General features: G+C 46.3%; 1 protein-coding gene across 8 annotated transcripts in view; it reads left to right on the forward strand.

Annotated features, from left to right (window-relative positions):
- NAV1 (neuron navigator 1) overlaps positions 1 to 12,201 on the forward strand; it is a 950,201-nt gene that overhangs the window by 421,947 nt on the left and 516,053 nt on the right. The window contains exon 1 of one of the 8 annotated variants that reach the window (XM_069238914.1): positions 10,368 to 10,765. The exons of the other annotated variants lie outside the window; for them this stretch is intronic. Coding sequence (XP_069095015.1) covers positions 10,720 to 10,765 — 46 coding nt within the window. The 5' untranslated portion in view covers positions 10,368 to 10,719. Of the gene's footprint in view, positions 1 to 10,367; positions 10,766 to 12,201 lie in introns of those variants that run through there. 8 annotated transcript variants of the gene reach the window in all.

Here is a 12,201-nt window from a genome sequence, read left to right on the forward strand (position 1 = left end):
TCTGTAACCGAGGTTCTTTCTGGGATGCAAACTTAGTGGACTCATCGGCATTTGACAGATTCACTGCCATTCTGCCAACTCCACCAGACCGGCAGGACAGCTGCCAGTGCGCCACTCTTGGAGTGCCCCACCACATCGATTGATATTTTTCACTTGCGTGGCACCGGATGCCAAGAAGGAAGCCGTCACAGGTGTAAAGGGGTCTTGCTGTGTCTCACAAAGGCCAACAACTGGCCCAACCATGTCGCGTACCGCTATTCATCCATGATATAACCCCGTAATTCCTCTCCTGCTGGACCTACGCGCGTCCTGAAAACCTAACCCCAAATCGAGTTAGAATCAGAGGTCTCCAAACTTTTTAATGCCGCGCCCACCCAGTTGAAAAATAAAAATCATTGGGCCCTACTCAAAATTTTTCGCAATTATTTTATAAACATGGCAATGTTTAAATATGTCTAAACCTATTTAAACATTGCAGTTAAGTGCTGTTACCTTTTTAAAACTGCAATAACATGCTTCTGCTTAAAACAAAGGCCTGTTATCTGTATAATACCCCCCCAGTTTGAAGACCTCTGGGTTACATGTTCATGGCCCACAGTAAGAAATGCCCCAGAAGTTTCCTCGCAGTGCCCCGGAGACATTTCTCGGGTTTCAGTGCGAGGCTGCCATGGTTACCAGGACGGCCTTGCAAGGAAGCTTTGCCAGCAGAATTGTCGAGGAGGGACAGCTGTACATTGGGGAGACCTGCTGCATCGTATCCGCTGACGTCATGACCCCAAAATTTGTGTCCCACAGGCAAAGCCAATGTCAGCTCCTCCTTTAGGTAAGCCCCCTTCCATTACCCTGAAGGCAGGGCGGTAGCAAGCAGGGGAGGGACCACTGCTTGTCTAGTGACGAAAATCACACAGACTTTAACCAGTCTCGTGTTTAGTAAATCCCCCTCATTTACTTCAACCACACAATGTCCTTCTAGAACACACCACCCCTTGAAAACAGAAAACAAGAGCAGTATGCCAAGAGCAAGCCCTTCTTGAGACACTTCTTTGGGCTGCCTGTCACACTGTCACACCTAATCTGTCGCCCCCAGCAGTGCAACGAGGAACTTTTTACTGCTATAAGTCAGTCTTGGTTTGCGGTGATTGCTAGGGGCGGAGCGACGCACGGGGTGGGGTCGCATAATAATAATAAAAAATTTTTTTTTTTTAAAAACCTTACCTCGGTTCCTGCGCCACCCTGCTCATTGCTCCTCTGAAGGCTGTAGGCATAGGCTCCCAGCCTGCCCTGTGGCCAATAGTGTCAGGATTGGCCACGGGGGTGACGAGCAGAGGTCAGTGCACTGTGCGCCCCCGCCTCTGCTCGTCACCCCCGTGGCCCCGCCCCTTTGACAAGGAAGGGATAATAAACACAGTTTATATCCCTTCCTTGTCAAAGGATTCGCAGAGGTGGCTCCTGGCGGGTTGGGAGGGGGGGGAGGAAACACTCCGCCTATATGGAGGAGCCGCCCCTGCTATAAGTATAAAGTTCACTCTTTCATCCATTCATTCAAAATTGCAGCAATAGGTAGACCTCACCTGGCACCGAAAATGTTATGAAATATGGATTTCCAAGTTGCCAAAGTCAGTCACAAATTACTAGATGTCAGGGCAGCTCTAGAACCAAGAACTGCTGGTGGGGCAGGGGAACAGGAGTCACAAGAATCTTGATGCAGGGCTGGGCCTCAGAGGCAAAGATGCTCATAAAACGAGATCAATGAAGAACTCCGAGACTGTACGGGATTCTGCGTAATGCTTCCCTATCTAAAGCACGTAAAAATAGATCTGCTGAGAGGTACTCACCTGTGCAGGGGTCACAGCAGTGCTTAACTCTGGGGTACTCATTGCTCCTAGAGATTCAGTAAGGCCTCATGCTGCCTGCCTGAAGCTGGCAGAAGAGGGGCTCGGACATTATAGAGGAAGCCAACTAGGCCATATGGCATTGCAATCCAAATATAATCAGGGATATGGTATAGAGGAGAGGGGATTTGGCAGCAAAAACCTAGGTACTTCTAGAGACAGACGGTAATTTTGCAGCTATATTATTAGAAGTAGTATTAGAGGGTGGGACGCAAAGGGTACTTCTGTCCCTGGGGCACTATAGTTATTCAGAAGGGGCTGCGGATGCTTACTGCCTGTTCTGAGGCACAGACAGCGTTTGTGCTGAATGTGCACTGGAGCGAACCCAAGGGGGCCTTCTCTCATCTGCATTGGGGTATGGCCATATGCAAATGAGGGAGCCCTCTCATGTATTCCAAAGCAGATTCTATGTCAGGACCGGAGGCTTCAGATTATGCTTTCTCTTTACTTTACTGACAAACACAGCAGCCAATGAAAGTATAAACAATTTCAACTACATTTCCCATGAGCCCCAGTCCACCAATCATGGCTCTACACTGTCCATAAATAGCCTGAAAGCTACAGTCCTTCCTCTTTCTTTGCTGCTCCAGCAGCCAGTTAAGTGATGTGTTGCTTGTGCTGATATTTGTGCTGATATATTTTGCTGTATTTAGTGTTGAGCGCGCGCATAGCATAGTAAACGACCGCACTTTACTCCCGATTGTTTGCCGGGTTATTTCCGTCTTGTTTCTCTAAGTATTTCACCCTCTTTGACCGGCGTGCAGTGGGAGCAAGCCGTGTTACGAGCGATTGCTCGTATTGAAGAGGACGTAGTCCTCTTTCTTTGTCCTTGCTCGCACACAGGGCACTGCCCAGGGGGAAATATATATATATACAAATTCATATTTAAGCAGGTGGCTCCCTCCACATTCGAATTTTGCCGGCATATCAGCATTGAGATGTAAATCTCTCTAACATTTCACCTGCTTCAGGGTGTATCCCCCCCTGCCAACTACTCCAAGTCTATCAATCTTACTATGGCGTACTACGCCGATGGAGATGAACAGTTCCAAGAACTGCAGGAAATTCCTGTCAAACAACAAATGGAGGTACGTCTTGTGGAAGCACTGGGCTACCATGTGCAAGACTCCATGAACTGGGCACTGATTCAAGCCTTGAAACCTTTTACAAAGCCCTTGACTAATTTCAGGCGCAGGGAATTTTTAGGCGAAAGCAGCCAGCAGCCTTGTTCACATTCTGGGGACTCTAGAGGGATTTCAGGCCTCTCTCTCCAACGCGCCGGAGGTTCTTCCTCCGCAGAAATACTGGCGCAGATGGCAGCCTCGGTGCTGCGTGATCACGAATAAGGGGCTCCCTCACCCCAAGAGGCATCCTTCCCCTCGACCCATGCAGGCTTCCCTGAATCTTCTTCATCCAAGTCAGAGGACTCACAAGCGGAGTCCCTTCCGTGTAAGAAGCTGCGAAAAACATGGCATTCCACACCAGACGCAAATGCTCCGGCTGGTAAAAATCTCTTGTTTTCCCCTGAAGACATTATACACCCACGTTCCACTGACTGGGTTCCCTCAGAAGAGGTAGGCCTTTACGTGCAAGATAGGCTACGCAAGAGTTTTGAAAAGGACGTGCGCAACACCCTCAGGTCGGAATGCCCTCGGCCTTCTCTGTAGGGGAAAGTGGCCGAGACGCCTGAGCTGGACCCCAGCATGGCTACCTTTTTACGTAAGTTCGCCAAAGACCCCAAAAAAGGTCTAGATCGTGCCTGGAGAGGCTGCCAGGACAAATTATTGGAAGTCTCTGGCCCCTTAACTAAAATACAAGACCTGGCAGTTCAATCTAAGGAGGCTAACACCCCTTTAGACCTGGAGGTGGTATTACAATGGACACAGAGAGCGATTTGTCTTTAAGGCAACGCAAACTGCGCCATGTCTACCGAACGTAGGCGGTCTTTTCTCATTCGGCTGGACCCTAAACTTGCTGAACTGGCAACTAATGAAGCAGGACCTGCGGCCAATGGGTTGCTTTTTGGTGACAAATTCATAAAAAATTTGTGCAAATACGTCGCTACCTTCATGGCTTTGGACAAAGCCCAATCCAACATCAAGAAAGTTTTTTATAAAGATCTTTTTACACGGGCCGGGCGCTTCAGAGGCCGAGCTCCAGGCCGTGCTCACCAGGCCTCCAGATTCTCCTATCAGAAAAACAGAGGAGGTGCCACAGATCACCAAAGCTTCTACCCTAACCGCTATAGAGGCCGTGGGCGCTCCTCCAGAGGCTATCATGGAGGTGGTTCCAATCAAGAAACCTCCAACTCAGGTGAGGATTATTCCTTTATCAGAGGTGATCTTGGGGGGCAGACTGCAATATTTTCTCCCAGCCTGGCAGAAAATTACCCAAGACCCTTGGGTTCTTCAAACAGTTCAGGGTTTCCGATTGGAGTTCTACGCCCCCCGAAACAAAGAACTCCTCCCTCTCCTCTCCTTTTTTCCCCCGCAGATCGCAAGTTCATCACAGAGGAAATCTCCTCTCTCATTCGGAAAGGAGCGTTGGTGCAGTCCAAACCGCACCCTCAAGGGTTCGTCAGCACGATCTTAGTGCAAAAGAAAGGCGGCGGCTCCAGGTTAGAGTTAAACCTCAAATCCTTCAACTCTTGGATGGTATATCGCCATTTCAAGATGGAGGGTATACATCTTCTCTGAGATCTGTTAAGAGACGGAGATTGGATGACACGTTTGGACCTCAAGGACGCCTACCTTTCGGTTCCAATTTTCGCACCACACAGACGTTTTCTTCAATTCCAATTGGATTCCCAATGGTTCGAATTCAACGTCCTCCCCTTCAGCCTGTCCTCAGCCCCTTGCTGCTTCACCAAGCTGCTGCGTCCAGTAGTCCAATTCTTAAGAGAGCGGGGGGTAAGGATGATTATATATTTGGACGACATTCTTATTATGGCTCAAGACAAAGAGCTAGTACTCATTCACCTCAATTGGACGATCCAGCTACTTCAGGATCTTGGTTTTCTTATCAATTCCGAAAAGTCCAGTTTGACTCCGTCCCAGAATATAGAATTCTTAGGTTTCCAAATAGACTCAACGAAAGCCTTGCTACTCCTTCCATTAAGCAAGCGGATTTTAACCAAGAAAGAGTTGAAGAGAGCCCTTTCCTCTCCGAATATATCCTTGAGGTCGTTGGCTCGCCTGGTCGGCCTTCTAGCGTCCTCAATTCAAGCGATTTTTCCGGGCCCATTACATTACAGGGCCTTGCAGAGGTTGAAGATTCTTCACCTCCAAAAAGGTCTGCAGTACTCAGCGATTATTCCCCTCTCAGAGGAAGCCAAGATGGAAATATCTTGGTGGCTCCCTCACATGGATGCCTGGAATGGTGGAGCGTTTTTTCTTCCAGTCCGGATGTGGTGATAGAATCGGATGCCAGCCGTTGGGGCTGGGGAGCCCGTTGCGGCTCGGTGGAAACGGGGGGTCGTTGGTCCCCGGGGGAACTGAAATATCACATCAACTGCCTGGAACTCCTAGCCGGAGCCTTCGCAATCAAGTCCCTTTCCCCTCGCAGGGCTCATTGTTGCATCCTCCTACGGATGGACAATGTCTCGGCAGTCAGGTACATCAACCAATTGGGGGGGACAAAATCTCGACTCCTAGCAGAGATTGCGAAGGAATTTTTGCATTTCTGCCTTCAGCAGAAGGTTTCGGTGATAGCGGAATACATTCCGGGTCGTATCAACACTATTGCGAACTGGAATTCTCGCTTCCTGCGGGATGGCAGCGACTGGAAACTCAGTTCACAGATTTTTCAAACTCTTCAACTTCGGTGGGAGTATTGTCAAGTAGATCTGTTTGCATCCTGATTGAATCATCAAGTCCCAAACTTTTTCAGTTGGAGACCGGAAGATTGTACTCGACAGTTCAGACAAGAAACTTTTGGTCAATTGTTAATTTCCTTACAAAAACCCTTCCGACCAGTTACGACTGCCACTTTGGCGCGCTGGGTCAAATGGCTGTTAGGGGAAGCAGGTATTGACACAAGTATTTTTGGAGCTCATTCAGTGCGGGGAGCCATGGCTTCTAAAGCTTTTTCAACTGGAGCTTGTTTAGAAGACATAATAGCTGCAGCAGATTGGTCAAAAGATTCTACTTTCAAAGTTTTCTATCATAAACCTATTGTGGATGTGGTATCTAATGTAGTAAGTAGACTTTAAACTAGCATAATCCGAAGCCTCCGGTCCTGACATAGAATTAATTTTTTTTTAGCTATTGCTTCAAGAATTTTAGATTCTATTAAGGACACGGAGGCGAGGATTATCCCACCCGTTATGCACATTTTATTGCCATTTTTATTATGGACGTTATATTGAATTGTTATCGCATAAAATGTGTATTAAATACCCTCCCAAGGTATATCTCGATATTAGTTTGACCTTTTGTCTTCTTCAGGAGCTTCTAACACGACTTTGTGAGTTCTTCAGGTGGAACACCGCAAGTTTCAGTTCAAGTTCCCAACAAGTGGATTTGTTTCAAAATGTTCAAGAGAGAATCCGTTTTCAAGTTCTGCAAGCTTTATCCCTTTTTTGAGTTGGTTTTGCAAAGAAAGAGGAAGGACTGTAACTTTCAGGCTATTTATGGACAGTGTAGAGCCATGATTGGTGGACTGGGGCTCATGGGAAATGTATTTTAAATTGTTTATACTTTCATTGGCTGCTGTGTTTGTCAGTAAAGTAAAGAGAAAGCATAATCCTCGCCTCCGTGTCCTTAATAGAATCTAAAATTCTTGACGCGATAGCTAGAATTTTTTTTATTCAGGTGCAATGTCAGCAGGTGCACTGACTAAGTGCGCTTTGCGCAGTCAATGCTCACCCCACCCCCTCCCGAGGGCGGGAACTGAAAGGGGCAAAGGAGTGTAGGGAGGCCCCAGGCATACCCCTATATTCCTCTCTGAAGTTCAAACCATTTGCCGCGTCCACAATGAAATGCGGCCTGAAGACTTCAAGAACAAATCCACCTTTCGCCACTGTACAGTTCCAGTGCATGGGGCAGTTTCACGCCTGCACTGAAAACAGTGCATTTACTGTGATAAAGCACAATGTCTGGGTCTAAACTCAGGCACAGACTGATGTGTGCACCGTCCCTGACACGGAGTGGGACAATGAACCTCATCCATATTGTGGCCTAAGTCGTCCTTAGGGACTCTGGATCAGTTAGCAAACTCAGCTTGAACTGGCCCCGCCCCTAACGCTCACAGGACATGCTCAAGTCGGTCCTTCAGCGCTACTAGGGTTATTTATTCTACCGGGGTTAGAGGGCATGGGGCAGGAAGTTGAATTGCGTTTCACACATTGTCCACTTAGGACGTGTGCTTGTGTCTTTACCACACTGCGTCATGCCGCAATACACATCGGTTTAAGGATGGCTCAGTGACCCTGGTAAATGCAAATTGTTGCCTACTGAAAATTATGAGATTTACTCTGACATTCTTGTAGCAAGAGGCCAAGGAGCTGGCAAACTTTGCTCTGAAGTCTTTATATTTCATGCACATACATGATTACAATTAGAGAGGCTAATCAATTCTTCCAGTGAAGAGCGTTGAATTTTACTGATCATTTGTTTGGCCTAATGTTAGGTGTATGGGTGGCATTAATGGGAGACGTTCCTCCCAATCCAACACCCTTAACTGCATTGAGTGTGTGGATTTGGATTGTGTGAACAGCCGAGCAAGGCTCTGCAGTGCCCCTAGTGGACATCCCTCGAATTGATTTCGGCAAAGCCATGTGATCCAGCTTTAGCTAAAGGGATGGTAGAATTAGCGGTGTAACACTGGCCCCTGCGGTGTAGGGGGTCCCCAAAACTTCAGCCCCCCCAAAAGCTTCAGGGGAATTCAGCCCACCAGTACTGTAGTGAACCCGCAGCTTTATCAGGGGGTGGCAGTGGGCCCAAGGACCGGTGAACTCAGTAACTCTAAAATAATATTTAGTCAAACAGGCTTCGTGTGTCTGCAGTTTTGTAAACAAAAGCTCATAAATTACACTCTTACGGAATATTATGACAGAGGGCTGTAGTCCTTGGGCGGACGTGCACAGTGAAGAAAATAACAGAATATTTGACAATATGGAAGCACAAATATAGAGGAAAATGGAAAGAGTGAGAGAGAGAAAAAAATCTGAGAATAACTATAAGAAGACATAGCGTGTCCAAATGATGGATCGGCTCTAAAAATCAAAAGCTCAGGATGGATGACAATAATTTATTGCTTCAAATAAGACATCTCAATTATAACCATTAAGGATTGTGGTGAATGCCATTAAAATGCCGCGGGCTCCACAAGCATTTTATAGGCCTCCAAAACGAATGGCAGATCGTAAATCAGCCCTAGAGGGTTAGGTGGCTTCATCTTCGATCTGTAACTAAAAACAGAAAAAAGGCTGCTGTGTCATTTTGTAGGGGGGTGGAGGCACAAGCATGGTGTGTTCATCTACAAAGTGACATGTCGGTCCATGAGAACATGCTGAACAACATAACCAGTACTCTTACGGGGGTGGGGGGGGGGGGGGGAATAAAACACCTATTGGTTTTGCCAATGTTTGTTTTTATTGCAACCATACCCTCCCCCTCCAACACACACACACAAAACACACACGTTTAGCAGGCAGTATGTTTTCCTTTTTTATTTTTGTGACATATGGTTCTAATAAAATGCACCAGTTTCCCAAGGCCAGATCTGGCTTTGCAAGACAATGTGAGGCCTGCATTCCAAGACGAGTCTAGAAATGGACAGCTAGAAGAGCAGGGCTACCCATCATTGGCGTGCCGTTAATACACGAAAGAGGCCTCTTTTCACGGGTGATACCTAAAGCCATTCCTTTTTAACACCAAAAAATAGGGGGCCGTAACGAAACTTGCAGGCCCACGGCTGTAATGAAAAAAACAAAAACGAAGCTGCATGTGCTAGCACCGTTACTGCTGTTGGCTGACAAAGCAAGACTGATTAAAAGTCACTGTCATGGATGTGTCTAGCTGGCTGGCAGCCCTGCACTTTATGCCAGCTGCTACTCTTACAGCATGTGGCTCTTTCCATGTGGCCAATACTGGCTGGTGCAAAAGAAGAACCCACATTTAATTTATGACAGCATCATTAGACAGACCGGGAGGTAGGGTCGGACTGGGACAAAAATGTAGGCCCGGGCGTCAAAATAACATTGGCCCCCAGGTCTGAATTATACAGCTAAAAATATGGCCCATGATTGCAAACTGAGGCAGTTTTGAAGACATGGAAGACTGCATGGATTTGACCAATGTTTGTTTTAACGTCATTGAAATCAACAATAACAAGCATTTGCAATCCAATGGGTCTTACGTTTGCTCGAGTTACAGTTATTAACGTTGTAAATTCCTAACCGGACTATTCTTACCACATAAATTGAAAATTAAAATTAAAACAGTTAACATAAGCAAGCCGATTCAAAGCGCCACGGACGCCAAAAGCATGAGCGCGAAAGAGAGATTCAAAAGGAAAAAGAAGTTTGCTCGCAGTTAAACATATCAGCAATCGTGCTATTATCCATGTAACACGGTCGATGGCCAAGGCAGTAACTAAACTGCCCAAGGAGGAACAAACGTAAAGCATTTACCAATGATAACAAAGGCTTTTTAAAAGCAAGCCATGAACCAGTGATAGTAATGGGTGTGGTTAAAAGCCCACAGATACATTGCAACAGGCCAGAGCGCTTGCACGCTCGACCTAAAAACTGGCCCAGACCATAAAACCGGTCCACACACTGACCTGCGAGACCAGCCCATCGGTTACTGCTTCATTGCCCTATAGGCCGTTCCGAGGTTGCTGGAAGGCTATTTAAATAACACACTTAGACGCACCACTTGACTTCACTTAATAGAGAATCAACGCTTCTATTCACTTTTATCTTTTACAAATCATTTTTTTAATCACATGACTTTGCTTTTATAAATAAATATTTTCATGGCGGACAATTAGCCAAGCCTAACGTGACACCTAAAACTTGTTCTAGATTTTCCACCAAAATCACTTTGCATTCTGGGGCTTGGAGTCTCACATTCAGGACTAAGCTTACATAGTAGAATGAATGAAGAGGTCAGACGACTTGGGTCCTCTTGGCAGCTGACTGTTTTCGTCTGTGAAAGGCTTACAAGGTCATTCGACTTAAAAATATTTATGCGGACTGCTTAATTACGACAAGGCAAATTAAGCCCTTCATCCTTCCAAGGTCGGGACACCGAGCACCTTTAGAGTAGGTAATAGTAACTTTTTTACTTACATATTTAAGAAGCAAAGAATGTGGCATAAAAAATTATCTGGAGCTCTTTGTTGTTAATACCCCAAGTACCAGAATTCCCTAATGCATGAAATGAAAGCCTAGGATTGGATACAAGGCGTCATTGTTTCAGATAAATCTCTCTGAAGGACTGCGCTGGGATTGACTGGCAGTGTCTACAGCAAGCATTTCACCCACAAAACTACCTTACATGTGACAGTCAGTAACAGGCGACGGAATTGGTTAAAGTCAGCTCTCGCAGATGATTCTACTTCCGTTTGAGGCCCAGGCTGCCGCTCTGCAAGCACTCTGAGACCCCGGTGAGCTCTTATCTCTCAGGCCTCGGTGAGCTCTCGTCTGACTGAAGACTGCCGCAGGTGTGGCTAAGCATCAGTCGCTGGGATTCATCGGCCCTCCGGCTGCCTCTGAGTGACCGTCCTGCAGCTCCAGGGATTCCAGCGGGGGCTCGGCTCGCTCCGGGTGGGTTGGTGTTCTGACCTTGCAGTGAGGGACGTTTGCCTTTCACTGAAAGAAATGAGGAGGTTCCCAGCGTGTAGGGTGTCACTGGCAATCCCTGTAGGTATGTATGTACGCGCCTCTTTTTAAAAGCTTAATTACTAGTTTTGTATGTGTGTACCCCCTTGGTGTGCGTGAGACTTGTGTATGCTCAGATTGCTGCGGTGCCAGATCATTCATGCTGCCAGGATACGCGTTTACCGTCACAGGCTTTCATCTGACCACCTAGTGCATGCTGGTACCTCTAGTCTTAGCTTGATTGAACACATTGTTATAACACACACGAGGATAGTAATTTGTAATTAAACACACCGGGACTAGAATTATTATTGTGGTCTGCCCACTTGCAACAAAGAGTCACTTCAGAGGCCGTTCCTTTTCTTTGGGCACCATCTTGATGCCAATTTTAAGAGTTTTATAATGAGCTTTTCCAGGGCGCGCGTGCTCTCTCTCTCTCTCCTTCTTTCTCTCTCTCTCTCTTTTTTCCCTTTTCACTGTGGTAGATTTATTTATTTTTATTTTACTAATGCAAGGCCCAAAATTTCAGTTAAATGAGCTAAATGTCCAGAATTGGCCTTTCATCTCACACCTATCTTGAGCAAAGCAGAGTTGTGAAAATGGAAAACTCATACAACCTTTATTTGCTGCTGCAGTGAAGTTGGGTGCAAATGCTGCTGTAGAGTTATATTACGACTTGATTTTTTCCATTTGCTAAAGTCGAAAACGGTAGTTACAGGCTCATGAGGTGCGGCTGCCTTCCAAGTAGGCCTGTTTTTTCAAGCAACTGTGTTAAGTTTGCTTTGACTTCTGGGTCCATGCTTAGAAGAGGACCCATGAGGCAACAAGTTCCAGTATATCTAGTGCTAAATTAACACCACTGGTCTACAATCGCCACCACTTATGATTATTGAATGTATAAAAGCATGTTTACTGAACTTTCTCCATTTTCAAAATGTAGACAAGTGTGAAGGTTTACTCTAATTTACAAATTTTGCAGAACTGCTTGTCATGCCTTCCAACTTCTGTCACGCGGCCCCATTTCATTTGACACCTTGAGCCTGTCCCGGTAGTGAAGCCAAAAGGATTTTGGTTTTTGGAATTTGTAGATTTGCTTTCTGGAATTGTCAGTATGTGCTAAAACACTCCATTGTGTTACTTGTTGCGGCCTAAAAAGTCAGCACTTGCTAGATGTGGCAGATGCCACCAGGCCGCTCGTAAGCTGTATCTCTATGAACAAGAAAGGCCAAGACGTGAAAGTCAGGCAAATGACACCTAATATAAGCTTATAAAATTAAAAGATGGTCGTCAAGTTATACAAGGGTGACAGAGCTGTTGCGTATGCCCTTTGTTAGGTGTTCAGCCAGACCCCACCCCTGTGCCTCCTGGTTCTCTGTTTTATCTTACTTTTAATACATACAAATGTCCCAAAGAAGGTGGCCAACTCTAACACACCTTTGGAACTTAACAGGTTCCAGAGAACTGGTGTTACGCACGGGCTAA

This window comes from Pleurodeles waltl, chromosome 6, assembly GCF_031143425.1.
Source record: "Pleurodeles waltl isolate 20211129_DDA chromosome 6, aPleWal1.hap1.20221129, whole genome shotgun sequence".
Taxonomy (NCBI): domain Eukaryota; kingdom Metazoa; phylum Chordata; class Amphibia; order Caudata; family Salamandridae; genus Pleurodeles; species Pleurodeles waltl.